General features: G+C 52.2%; 1 protein-coding gene across 4 annotated transcripts; it reads right to left on the bottom strand.

The window, feature by feature from the left end:
- Positions 1-24: 24 nt before the first annotated feature.
- DEDD (death effector domain containing) lies at positions 25-11,668 on the bottom strand. Of its 4 annotated transcripts, none has more exons than XM_032317997.1 (6): positions 11,570-11,668; positions 9,773-9,805; positions 2,897-3,285; positions 2,622-2,729; positions 1,840-1,986; positions 25-1,259 (listed from the first exon to the last, which is right to left on the bottom strand). In XM_032317997.1, exons 3-6 carry the CDS (start codon positions 3,219-3,221, stop codon positions 883-885), a joined length of 957 nt encoding a protein of 318 aa, XP_032173888.1. In that variant the 5' UTR covers positions 3,222-3,285; positions 9,773-9,805; positions 11,570-11,668; the 3' UTR covers positions 25-882. The 4 variants fall into 4 exon arrangements, with proteins under 4 accessions (XP_032173888.1, XP_032173889.1, XP_032173890.1 ...); XM_032317998.1 differs by lacking the exon at positions 11,570-11,668 and adding an exon at positions 11,411-11,499; XM_032317999.1 differs by lacking the exon at positions 9,773-9,805 and having other exon boundaries at positions 11,570-11,662.
- Between the last annotated feature and the right edge of the window lie 1,680 nt (positions 11,669-13,348).

Below are 13,348 nucleotides of genomic sequence, written 5' to 3'. Positions count from 1 at the left end.
GAAAGAGAAGACAGGAGGTGATTCTCAACGGCTTTGTTTGCACCTGTGATGCCCTTTGCCCCAGCCAGAAGAAAGCCAAGGGGAAAGGGCTGCAGGCTACATGATTTATTTTCACTTGAACATGGAAGGGACGTCTCACACTCCCCCTTGCCCTTCTCAGGGGGAGCGGACTTTAATCAGCACCCCCTTCTCCGTCCGCCCTGTCGGGAGGGGCAACGTGGCTGACCCAGTCCTCTTACCCAGTCCTCCCTTGAAGAGGGTTTGGCAAAGGGGACAAAGGACAAAGCCGCCCCAGGCAGAGGTCTGCAGCCCTGCAACGGAGGGGACAGGGCGGAGAGGAGCAGCACCAGAGGCCAGGAGAGCGCGGAAAGGGCCACAGCTTCATTTTTTAAAAATTCTATAATTTGGGAGAGGGTGGTGATTCATTTCCAAAATACACTTCAGAGTCCCACCTTCCACACAGCTCCCTTACTCACAGCCCTTTGGTTTTTTCAGACAAAACTGAAGAGCCCTCATAAAGCCAGAAGTACGGATAACCCCGCAACGCACCCAAAAGCAGTGTTCACTTCCGACCCTTACAGAGACTACGTGCCGTAGCCTTTGCTTCTCCCTCTGCGTTTGTCTTACGGCTCAGTGGCAAGGCGGCTGTAGAGACACACATTAGGAGGGTACGTGGAAAAGGGAAACAAAGGGGAGGCCCAGGCATGTGGGTGCAGGGAGGGGTGGGGAACACCACTTCCATTTTCGTCTCTTCCTTTAAAAAAGAAAAAAAAAAAAGGCAGGGGTGTGATTGGTCGGAAGGGCAGAGAACAAACCCCAGAACAGTATGTACGCCCCAGAGGCGGGCGGTGGGACTAGTCCCCCGAGCGGAGAGAGGGAAGGTCAGGGCAGTGCCTGCAGCATCAAGTTCCTCAGGAGCTTCTGCCGGCCCAGCTCGTAGTCCTCCTCGTCCACGTTCACCAGCAGCTTGATGGCTTCGTGGCCCACAGCCTGCTTGAGGGAGTCTGTGATAAAGACGCCTTTAAGCGCCTCTAGTAGTGAGCCGTTGATGTAGTCGCGCCAGAATGCGTCGAGGTAGGTGAGCTCGGAGAACTTGATGTCACAGATGATGGAGCCCAGGTCCCGAGACTTGAGGATGGTGTTGGCCTGGTTAAAGCGCTCAAACTGGCGCTCCAGTGGGTCCTGCTTGTTAGAGAACACGTTGCCCTGCAGAGCGGTCTCATGCTGGCAGTACTCGGCCCGGACCCGCAGTCTGATGTCTGGGGGGACAGAAGACATGTACACGGGGTTGCAGTGAGGGGGCGCGGACAACCCGCACGCCAAAGGGGAAACTGAACACCTGGGCAGGGAAGCTGGTTGCCTCGCCTGCCCGCTTCTCTGCTTCTCCCCAGGATGACTTCTTCTCTATGTACCTCCGAAATCCTTGCCTTGACACCAGAGTTTCCCTCAAACGGGCCAAGCTTGGGGCAGGTTATGGCCACCGCTCACTAGCAGCACCTTACTTCTAGGAGATCCCCCTCCTAACAGGCACCCGAGTTCCTTCTAGTACTCGGTCATGCCTGGTTCACCCGACAGTAAGGATGTGGTAACGGCGTCCCTCTGCTGTGGTATTACCTAGACGGAGCCGAGAGGTACTGCCACAGAGACCGAGGAGTTCTCTCCCCAGAGACTCACTATTCCATCCCAGCAAGTCATTCAACCGCTCGACCCCAGCCTTACACCGCCCGGTACCGCAGCAGTTCTGCCTCCCCCTCAGGTCCCCTCCGCCTCTAGAGCCCTCGCAGCAGCTGCGTTTCCCTTCAAGTCTACGCCGCCTCTAGCGCCCTTCAACTTCCTCACCACATGTCTGCTTTTCCTTGGGGTCTGGCGTTACTGACTTCCGGCGTTTTCGTTGGCTCCCAAGGGTGGCTCTCCCTCGAGCTGGCCGCTTGCTACACATCTGAGGGCCCGAAGTGGGGCAGCACACCACAGGATAGTGGGGAGGCACTGGCCAGAGGGCAGAAAAGGGAAAAAACAGTATGGTAAAAGCAGAAACGTAAACACTTCCCTTGGAATGAGAAAAGAATTGTTTAGACTTAGCACTAAAAGCTCTATCAGTAAGGTGACCTGAAAAGAGGACAAAACGTGGGGACAGTTTCGGGACCCAGGTGACGCGTTAACACCTCACCTGATTTTTATGGGGTTAGATCCTGGGGGGTAGAGGGGGTGGGCAGCAGTGAGAGATACACAGTATCTTTTCAGGCTGGCAGAGCTGGGAAAAGGATGGGTTTGGTGTCTTTTTTTTTTTTTTTTGGAGAAAAAGAGTGTGTGCGTGCAGGGAGGAGGGGCAAGAGGGAGAGTGAGAAGACAGAAAATCTCCAGCAGTCTCCCCAGAGAGCAAGAAGCGCAACGCGGGGCTCAATCCCACAGCCCCGAGAGCATGACCCGAGCCTAAACCAAGAGTCGGATGCTCAACCGACCGTGCCACCCAGGTGCACCCCCTTTTCTTTAAGCCCTACACCCAACACGGGGCTCCAAATCATGACCTCAAGATCGAGAGTCGTGCGCTCTACTGAGCGGGCCAGGCGCCCGGGTGTCTTCTTTCTTGGAGACGAACGTTAGGAGAGTTACTGTTTTCTTACCTGTTTTGGGGGGTTGTGGAGGCCTCGGTTCTGGATCACTGAGGGCTCTGGGGGTCACATAGCGAATGGATGTCTCCTCCAGATACTTGTCTACAAGATCGGGGCACACTATAGGAGGGGAGGGAGTCATTCAGGAAAAGATCCAGCCCTCCCTCCTAACTCGTCTCCCCTCTCATCCCAGGGAGCCCCCAGGGTCAACACCCTGTCCCGCCTGGGCTCCCCAGCTGCTCGGCCCGGCCTCCCCCAAGCCCGCGTGGCCCCCGCGCCATGCTCACCGGCCCGCCTCCGCTTGAGGGTGACATAGGGCAGCAGGTCGTGGCGCGTGATGATGCGCAGCAGCTGCAGCACCTGGCGAAAGTTACTCTCATCACAGCGGCCCTGGCGCTCCAACGCCAGTAAGAAGTCACGTCCGTCGCGGATGAGGCCCCGCTCGTGGTCATCGATGACATCAACAAAGAGGAAAGAAAGGACGCGCACATCTCTGTGCGTCAGGTGGGTGCCCACGATGTCGAACATGCGGTGCAGGCTGTACAGCCCGTGCTCCTGCTCGCCGCGCTCTTCCGGCCACACCTGGCTCGCCCGCCGCTTCAGGCCCGCCATGCTGGGGGCTCAGGCGCGCGAGGCTTTCCAGAATCCCTGCGCGGCGACTGCGATCCCCAGCGTACTGCAAGCACAAGGAGAGAACCTGTGAGCTACTCGAGGGCCAGAAATGGTCTCATTCACTCGTCTATCCCCAGCCCTGACACAGGGCCTGGCATGGGGTAATGCTCTGTAAGTATTGGTTGAAAAATAAAGCCTAGCGCTCGCCCATCCGACAGAGGTTGTCCTAAGTCACTTTCCGTAAGAGAGAACGTTCTCTGCAATTTCCATGCAGCATATTCAGCGGGAGTTGCTATTAGATGTTCCCCCGATTGTTCTCCTGTGCCCCCAATACTCTTTTCGGTCCCTTGTGCTCTTCCTCCCACCCCCCAACTGGCTCACCTCTTAAATGTAGGCAAAACTGAAAAGGAGACAGTTCACTCTAAACTAACATGGAGGTTGCAGCAGATGAACTTACAGACCAGAGGGAGACAGACAGTCTTTGGGGTGAGAACTAGTTTCAGGTCTGCCTGTGTCATTAGCAAGCCGTGGAGCTGAGAGACCTTACGTGAGTCACTGCCCCCCCAACACCAAAACATGAATGAAAGTACTCTCCAGACTTGTCAAGGGTCCAATTAGAAAATACATGTGAAATCGCTGTGCCAACAGAAAGAGATTTCTTTTTTTTTTTTTTAAAGATTTTTATTCATTTATTTGACAGACAGAGATCACAAGTAGGCAGAGAGGCAGATAGAGAGGGGGAAGCAGGCTCCCTGCTCAGCAGAGAGCCCGATGTGATCCCAGGACCCTGAGATCATGACCCGAGCCGAAGGCAGAGGCCTTAACCCACTGAGCCACCCAGGCGCCCCCAGAAGGAGATTTCACAGAGACAAGCAGCCTCAACCTCTGCGGCCCAGACCCATCCCCCACAATCCCATCCTCATTTTTCCTACAATCTAACCAAGTTCACAAGCGTAACTGCACAGGAGGTTAATATCAGTGCTATTCACCCAAACTCATGGATTCAAATCAGCAAACATTAATAAGCTCAAAGCTCCCGCATCAGCTCTTCTAATTCTCCTATGCCAGGTGTACTCCCTTGATGTCTACACACCATGTGGCTATACCCCTCCTAACCTTCCCTCCTGGTTGGCATCTGCCCATTCCCTCACAATGAATGACAGCAGCCTGACATACGTTCTATAATTTGTTTTTTTTTTAAGATTTTTATTTATTTGACAAAGAGATCACAAGTAGGCAGAGAGGCAGATTTAAAGAGAGCGGGGGAAGCAGGCTCCCTGCTGAGCAGAGAGCCCAATGCGGAGCTCGATCCCAGGACCCTGAGATCATGACCTAAGCCAAAGGCAGAGGCTCAACTCACTGAGCCACCCCTATCATTTGGTATTTGATTCACAAAGTTCCACTGTCAAGCTAGGTACTGTCAATGACCAGCCAGTAACCAAGCCTCAAGTTCGGAGGCTTCCGTGTCCACGCTGGTCATGCACGCGTGCCGCTCCGCCAGACCGTGCCACCCAACGCTGCTGCGCCCTGGCCATGGCTCCAGTCACGTGATTCATCATAAGCTCCTGTTGAAGCCACTTCTGAGTATGTCTTCAATCCCCTCACCTTTCCACGGCCACTGCCCTGGTTCAGGTCCAATAATCTCTCTCCGGGACTATGGTTAATACCCTCTTCAGGGGCTCTCCTTACCAACAGTCTTAACCCACCTAAATCCATTCTCCACATCCCGCTGAATTAGCTATCTAAAACGCACAACCGAGGGGCACCTGGGTGGCACAGTCGGTTACGCATCCGACTCTTGCTTTCTGCTCAGGTCATGATCCCAGGGTCCTGGGACAGAGCCCCGCATCAGGCTCCACGCTTAGCGCAGGGTCTGCTTGAGAGTCTCTCTCTCTCTCTCTCCCTCCATCCCTCCTGCTCGTGCTCGCTCTCTAAAACAACTAAGTAAAATCTGTAGAAAAATAAATAAAATGCACAACTGACCACATCCCTTTTCTGCTTAAGACCTATCTACAGCCTCCTCCTTACCTACAAGAACACCAGTAAACTCCTTCCACAGCACATGAAACCTCTGAGATCAGGCCCTGCCTACCCCTCCAACCTCATAACCCACTTTTTATTTTCCCCCCTTACCAGTTTGTTTATAGCTCAAATATAGCATGCGGTTCCTTTCTCTGTCCCTTTCTTCAGCTTGTTCCTTTTGCTGGAATGCCCCTCTCCCTCCACTGTCCCATGTATGCCCCATCACCACCCTTTTGCAGATGGCTAACTCCTACTCATCCTTTAAAAGTCAGCTCAGGGGACGCCTGGGTGGCTCAGTTGGTTAAGCAGCTGCCTTCGGCTCAGGTCATGATCCCAGGGTCCTGGGATCGAGTCCCACATCGGGCTCCTTGCTCGGCAGGGAGCCTGCTTCTCCCTCTGCCTCTGCCTGCCTCTCTGTCTGCCTGTGCTCGCTCGCGCTCTCTCCCTCTGTCTCTGAAAAATAAATAAAATCTTTAAAAAAAAAAAAAAAAGCTCAGACACCATCTTCAAATTCAGTCTCCGCACCTCCATGCCAGGCTAAGTAGTCCTCTTCTGTGCTCCTACGGAACATCATGCGTACTCCCTTTAAACCCCTATCAAAGTGGACTAAAACTATCCGTGTATTCATTATCCTACTAGACCTTAAAGAACTCATGTAGATGGACTCAGTCATACTCATCTTTACATCCCCAGTGCCTAGCAATGGCTGGAGACTGGCACGTAGTACTCACGACCTCCTGAACTGAACTTAGTCTCCAGGACATCATCGCAAGCAATACTGATAAATTCCTACAAGTCCAAGAGAGGACTCTGGTAGAAACCGATACACAGAACCTCGTTACCTGCATACACTCCAGTTAGCCTCCTCCACACTGTGCAGGACTACCCACTCCCCAGCACCTCTTCAACAACAGGACAGGCTGCCCTATTTTACACACCAAGAAACTGAGGCTAGGTTAAGAAAGAGAATAAAAACAATAAGCTGCTTCAGAAGAGTCAAGCTAATGGGCTCTGTGAAAACTAAACAGCACGTAGGACCTGGTCCTCTCTTCCTCAATAATCCTAAAACAGACACAGAGACTCCTTCCCTTAAGAAAAGGGGAGGTGCACCCTGGAATCACTTAGCCCTGTATCATGGGCTCTGATATGTGGATATGCTTGTAAGAACCCAGATGCCCCACCCCCCACCCCGAGTGTGGGCAACAGCTGGGAGAACGGCTGCCCTGCTACGGGCTGGTTGTCTCTGCCGCCTCCTCTCCTTTCACCTGTTGTAGTTTCTGGAACGAACAGGGGGACGGGGTGGGGGACTGAAGGAAAGTAACTCCTTGCTCATAGCAGGCAACATGAGAAAACTGAGCCTCCCTAGACCTCTCCCTGTTCCCCATCCCACCTGTTCCTTTTGGCCAGCTGCTGGCTGCAAGGAGCCCAGAAAAAGCAGATGGGAAGGTTTCACATTCGATCAATCCAAAGGGCAGGTGGCTAGAGAGCTCCCGAATTCAAAGGGTCCCGGCTATAAACGCCCAGAAGGGAAGGAATATTGTCCCCACATACCTTCCCCCTGGAAAATGAGGCCAAATACAGGAAAGTGCTACGGTCCTAATCACGGATCAATGGATGCAATTCTCTAACAGGCCTCTCTCCTCTGAGGGTTAACTCTCTAGATTTGAGGGAAAAAACAGCCACCTTTAAGTTCTAGATCCCAGGCTGGATCACTCAAAGTGCCAGGAAATATCAGAGCTTCTAGGTCAGTGTTTCTCAACCAGGGAGGATTCTGCCCCCCCCACCAGGGGAAGTGCAGCAATGTTGGGAGACATTTTAGACCATGACAACTGGATGGGGCAGGGGACCGGGCTACTGGCCTGCGCCAAACAGAGGCCGTGGATGCTTCTAAACATCTTATAATGCACAGGACAGCCCCCGTGACACAAAATTATCCAGCCCAAAATGTCGATAATGATGGATGCCTCGGTGGCTCGGTCAGTTAACTGTCTGCCTTCGGCTTGGGGCATGATTCCGTGGTTCTGGGATCAAACCCTGTGTTGTGGGGATCTCCCTACTCAGTGGGGAGTCTGCTTCTCCTTCTCCCTCTGCCCCTCCCCCGCCATGTTTACACACGCACACATGCGCATGCGTTGTCTCTCAAATAAATAAAATCTTAAAAAAAAAAAAAATGCTGACGCTGAGAAACCCTATTGTAGACGGACCATGATGAAGGGTCAAAAGAAGAGAGACAGCATGTCACTTTCCACCCTAGCTCTAGAGAGGGAAGCCACTGGGTCCTTCCGACCCAAACCCATCCAACAATATTCCAGAAGAAAAGCAAAGCCAGTCAGACACAGACTTATTTAACTCCCAAGTTCAAGAGCACTAAGAAGTTCCATCCCACTCCAACCCTGGCTTCTCTATCACCTGCTGTTGCCATTCAGGTGAGCAGCAAGTGGTGAGGCTATACTCTCTTCTGCCCCATCCCGGGAGGTCGAATGTGACCTAGTTCAAGCTGGACCTCTGTGAAGGTAAGAGAAATGCCATCCTCTGCAAGACAAACAAAAAGGATCCGGCACTTAACCCTCGCAGCCATCTTTAAAGTCCTGAAACTCGACCAGCTGCAGACCCTTCCTTGTTCAACTGCTGATCAGACATTCTGCTTACTCAATGAAGCAAAATGTAGAAGAAGTGTAAGTTTCCCAAGGCCATGTCCTTGAAAGAAATGTCAGGAGGCTGACATGCAGGCTAATAGGCAGCCCCCCCACCCCCGCCCAGTTACTTATCGTCTAGGATGGGGAGTTCACTCATTTGGCAATCCAGATGGGGTTCCAAGAATCTATCTAACTTCAGCATTAAAAGAACATGGCCAACTTCCTCTTCAACCAAAATATACTCAGCTTTTTGTGGCAGTGAAGCTTGGGAACACAGCTTAAAATACACAGAGATCCTAGATGAAAGATAGCAGAGTAGTAAGAAGAACGTACCCCCTGTAAATAGATTAAAAAGAACTCCTAAGTCCTGGTGTCTGAAATATGGCCAGATATCAAGAGACAAACAAAACACTCCAGACAAGGAGACCTTATCCCGCCGGCTGGTTTGGGTCCGTTTGAGAACCTAATATGATTCCCCCGTTACAGTTTCCCAGTTTTTTAAATTATTATTATTTTTACCCCAAGAATAATTTTTTATTCCCAGGAATTGCTGCATTTCCTGGAGTTGTAGATTTTTGTGTGTTTTCTTTAGGGAGGTCCAAAACAGCCAAGTGCCAACAGTATATGTATCTACAGAACAGCCTATCAGGTTTCCGCTTCCAAGCAGTCTAGTCTCATCCTAACCAGGAAGGACATCTGTGGTTTTTGAGGTACTTGACTCTCTCGGAAGCCCATAGAGGACAGTCATGTGGAAGACACACAGAAAAGAGGGACGCCTGGGTGGCTCAGTTGGTTAAGCATCTGCCTTGGGCTCAGGTCATGATCTTGGAGTCCAGGGATTGGGCCCCACATTGTGCTCCCTGCTTGCTGGGAACCTGCTTCTCTTTCCTCCCTGCTCGTGCTTTCTCTCATTGCCTCTCTACAAAATAAATAAAATCTTTAAAAATATATATAAAAAGAATGATCTCTTGAAATAAAGACAAAACTCTAGTTTTATATCAACAGAGATGACATCTATATTTTCAGAAAACCAGAAGTATTTGAATCTCTCTCTGAAGCCCTTACGGAGGAAAGTCATGTGGAAGAAGTAAAAAAGAGTGATGTCTTGAAACTTGGAATGAAAACATGGAAAAGCTTCAAAATGACTGAGAGATAGAGATTTCTTGCTGGTGGGACAGCAAAAACGTAACCAAATATCTGGAAGTCAGAATTACATAGTATGTGGGGCACCTGGGTGGCTCAGTCAGTTTAGCGTCTGCCTTCACCTCAGGTCCTGATCCCAGGGTCCTGGGATCAAGCCCCACATCGGGCTCCCTGCTCGGTGGGGAGCCTGCTTCTCTCTCCCTTAGCCTGCTGCTCCCCCTGCTTGAGCGTGTGCTCGCTCTCTCTCTCTCTCTCTGCCAAATAAATAAATAAAATCTTTAAAAAAAATTTTTTAAAGAATTACATAGTATGTTTTCAATAGGAAGATTCCAGGAACCCTGAACAACTAGAAAAAAGTGTAAGCTAGAGAAAAAGCTTTCCCATGGAAGGTGCCCTCCTCACCCCCTGCAACCCTTCAAGGGTAAATTAGTAGCCGATTGTGTTAGAGTACAATGTTCCATATGTTAAACAATGTTTCTATCTGAGGTGACCAAAATGACTAGATAATAACAAACCAAAGCTGGGGGCTTGCAGGCAAACGGGTAACTTCTGCTCTGTTTTCCTTCCTACCAATCTCCAGTTACCCAGAAAGACAGTGACTGCAACAGACCTCATTCACTCTGCTGGGTAGGTGAAAACTCATTTTCCCAGCATCTAACCCATTACTGGGCTCGACCCCAATACATTTCTCACGCCACTGCCATTCATTCCCTTCCATTGTTCAAAAACAAAAAAAAGTTCCAGACTTACCTTTGCAAGAAACTTAATTTCCCAGGTCTCTTCCTAGCACAAGGTTGGAAGCCAGCAGCAAAACAAAAACAAATGGGGGGGGGGGGAGAAGAGTGAGTTTTCAAGCTTTATTTTTGACACATCAAAGGCCCAAAGAGTTACTCTTGGTTATAAGAATACACAGACACCCTAAAGCCATTTCAATTAAAATGATCCACTCAGAGCTAAATGAAAGAACTCACCCCCAACCAACTCCCCAGGCTTCCCCTAACTCTCTACTAACAGAGTCACAAAACAGTACCAACTCCCAACAATTTCCAGCCTCAGTGGTTCATGGCAACTTATGGGCAATTCAACAACTTGTGGGAAAACCAATTATCCTCCGCTACCTTCTCACCTGACTCCTCAATTCCTTAGGAGATCCACCTATTTTGTTACAATATTAACACTGACTTTCAACTTTAGGGAGAAGGCGGGGGTCAGGGAAATGGTTACAGCTAAAGAAGGCGCTTTCTATCACTTCGCTTATCAGAGCAGAACTATCCTCCAAATTCTGTCTTCCGCCCTTTCCCTTAGCACACAGTGCGGACAAAATAGCCACCAGGACTGCATCCACTCATACATCTCCATTTCACAAGGGAACATTTTCTATATGCGAATACTGACCCCTCCCTCTTAGCACTTAAACAGCAAAAGAAAGGTCTGGACATTAAAGCACTCATTTAATTATCCCGGTTGCCTAGATGCCACCCTGTTTTCTGTTCCCTTTCTCAGACTGCCAGAGCCTCCACCCTGGCATACAGGGGTCCAACTCAGCTCGGCTGTTTCCCCATTCTTACCCTGCTAATTGCCAGAAACTAGAAAAGTCCTTTACTCCTTCTACACTTTGGTGGCGGTGACACTGGCTTCCCCATTTCCCCTTCTTTGGGTAACCAGGAAAAACAAGGGAGCAGTAAGTCAGGGAGCCTTTGGAAAGCAAACCCAGTTGAGCCCTCATCCAACCCCAATTCTCTTGGCCATTCCCTTCTGCCCTTCCCACCCTATTAAAAGCTAAAGGCCTGGCAATTAGAATTGGTTGCAACTGATGCCGCTTAACTCTACTCTCTCTTCCTTTGGGGGGGGGCGGGGAGGGAAAGCCCCAACCTCCCTCACCCGTGCAGCGCCAATGTCCTATCTCCCAGCCCATTCCCCTTCCTCCCAAACTTTCCTCCTAGACTCTCACTTTCCCCATTCCCTCGTCACACCGCCCCGCTCTCCATTCCCCCAAACCTCCGTGCTCTCCTTTTCCACCCAAATTCTCCCCTAGGCCCTTCCCCCTCCCACCTCCAATGTAACACTTTCAAAACCTCCCCCCAAACGCCTGAAGTCCCCTCCTCACCCCTTCCCACCTCCTCACAACACCGCTCTCCAGAGTCCAGTCCCTCCCACCACATGCCACCAGCCCCTTCCCCTTCGCACCCCCGGCCGCTCCCTCCCGCGCCCACCGCCCTCAATCCGGCGGGATCGCAGCCCCACTCCCACCTCGGCCGCGCCAACACCCCCGGCCCGGCCCGGCCCTTGTTTACGCCCCTCCCCGCGCCCACTCCCCCGCCTCGCCCCTGCCCTCTCCCACAGTTGCCACCTCCCCCGCACGCCCCCTCGGCCGCTCCCCTCCCCCACCTCGCAGCGTCCCGTCACCTCCCTCTCTCGAGGTTCTCGGGCTGGACGTCGCCTCCGCCTCCCCCTCCACTTTCCTTCCCCAAGCCCTCCGCGGCCCCGCCCGGCCCCGCCCCGTCCCGCTCGCCTCCCCCTCCCCACTCCGCCGCCCCGCCGCCTCACTCTCGGCTCAGGCTCGGCGCCGCCATGTTGGATCCATCCGCGCCGCCCTCCCGTCCCGTCGCACGCCGCCGCATCCGGGCTCCGGCCGCCGCCGCCGCCACCGCCGCCGCCGCCGCGGGCGTGGGGGAGGGGGGGCGGCCTCGTCCTGAGCAGCGCCTCCCGGAACTTGGCCGGTTAGCGGCGGCTTCGAGACCATAGTGAGGCATGAGCCGGGGTGGCCATGCTAGGTGAGGGCAGCCTGGCAGCGGCCTTAACCGGGGCGTGGATAGCTTCAGTGTGGGAAGGGAGACTGGAGACTGGCCGCCATCTTGCTTTGGGGCAAGCGGGCACCGCAGGTTCTTCCTGACGGCGGCTTCGGGGCCCTAGTGAGGAGGCAGGGAGGGTTGCATCCTCCAGTGTGAGAACATTGGGGGCGCCAGAGCTGGCTCCGTCGACTTCAAGACCCATCGAAAGACTGGGACCAGCAGCCATGACTCATAAGGGCGGAATACTGCAAGGGGCGAACGGCCCCGCGAACTTCGGGAAAGGGTCACGATCGGGATTTGACCTTTGCCCCGAACTTCCGGTACATCCGGACGTTCGGTAAACCTCCGTCCGGAGCTGAAAGTGCTGCCCGCATGCCCCCTCGGATTTCGTTCTTTGAGCGTTTGCCTGTTAAGCGCCCGCTTCCCGGACTGGCGGGAGATGGGGCTGGGGGGCCGGGTACGTCCTGGAGCTGTCAGCGGCGTGTTGGTTAAAGGAGGTAATATTTAGAGGCCCGTGAGAATGGGAGGGAGCGATTACGCAAGGCCTTGTCAGTGCGTTGATTTTACCCGAAGGGCAGCGAGTCAACGTTGAAGAGCCTTGGCAGGGAAGTGAACAACTGTATTTGCATTTTTAAAAGATCGCTGGTTGCAGTGGGGAGAATGGGTAGGACGGAACGAAGTTAGGGGCCAGAACAGTTGGGAAGCTCTTCTCCAGCGAGAGACGGCTGTGGTCTGACCCAGAGGAGGGAGACTGCGGATGGGAAGAAACATCGGAAATGGGGGTGAGGCAGAGGTTAGTCCCCAGTGTATTGAGTTGGGTAACCGAAGAAAAGTGATGCCATTTTTTCTTTGGTTTGGGGAGAGAGGATGAGTTTAGGGGCGCTATTAGTTTAGATATCCACTCATGGGACAGTCGAATATGAGATACGTGGGTTGAAAGCCCCAAAGTTAGGGGCGCGTGCGCGAGCGAGCGTGTGAGCATAGGTGTGGAAGCCAGGGACGTGGGTAGGACGGTCTAGAGAGGAGTATCTGCATCTGGAGAATGAGATGAGGGCAGAAAACAGAGAAAGGGACACTGAAAAGGGGCAGACAGAAAGGGAAAAAATAATTCACTCAATCCAAGAGTGAAGTACCAGGGAAACCCGTCAGAGGGTTAAAGGTAACAGCTTAGGGTTACAGTGTGTCCATTGGGTATTGCAAGAGGAAGTCCTTTGGTAATTTTGGAGAAAGTTGTTTCAGAGATACTGTGGGATAGAAACCAGAGTGAAGTAAACCGAGTGACTGGAAATGGACAATATAGAAAAAGTTTTCTGATGGTGTTGACTGTAAAAAAGAGGCTAGCCCGTAGGGTGTAGCATGAGTCAGGATTCCACAAAAAGGGGAGGACTTTTAGATCCCCTGTGGGACAGTCAGACCTATGGTACCAATGGCAATTGAATACGCAGATCTGAATAAGGGAGAATTAAATGGAAATTACTAAATGGAAAGAAAAGCATGAGTAGAAGAATACGGATGGCACATTTACACAGGCATT

This window comes from Mustela erminea, chromosome 17, assembly GCF_009829155.1.
Source record: "Mustela erminea isolate mMusErm1 chromosome 17, mMusErm1.Pri, whole genome shotgun sequence".
In the NCBI taxonomy this organism is placed as follows: Eukaryota; Metazoa; Chordata; class Mammalia; order Carnivora; family Mustelidae; genus Mustela; species Mustela erminea.
Note: the sequence above shows the minus strand (reverse complement) of the source record. Positions and strands in the feature narration are given on the sequence as shown.

What these genes read in the sequence shown, in the direction of transcription:
- DEDD (XM_032317997.1), bottom strand. Translation starts at nt 3,221, where the DNA reads ATGGCGGGCCTGAAGCGGCGGGCGAGCCAGGTGTGGCCGGAAGAGCGC. An exon ending in TCCACAACCCCCCAAAACAG is followed by an intron (nt 1,987 to 2,621) that starts GTAAGAAAACAG and finishes CCCTCTGGCCAG; the next exon opens with TGCCTCCCCACTATCCTGTG. An exon ending in CAAGGAAAAGCAGACATGTG is followed by an intron (nt 1,260 to 1,839) that starts GTGAGGAAGTTG and finishes CTGTCCCCCCAG; the next exon opens with ACATCAGACTGCGGGTCCGG.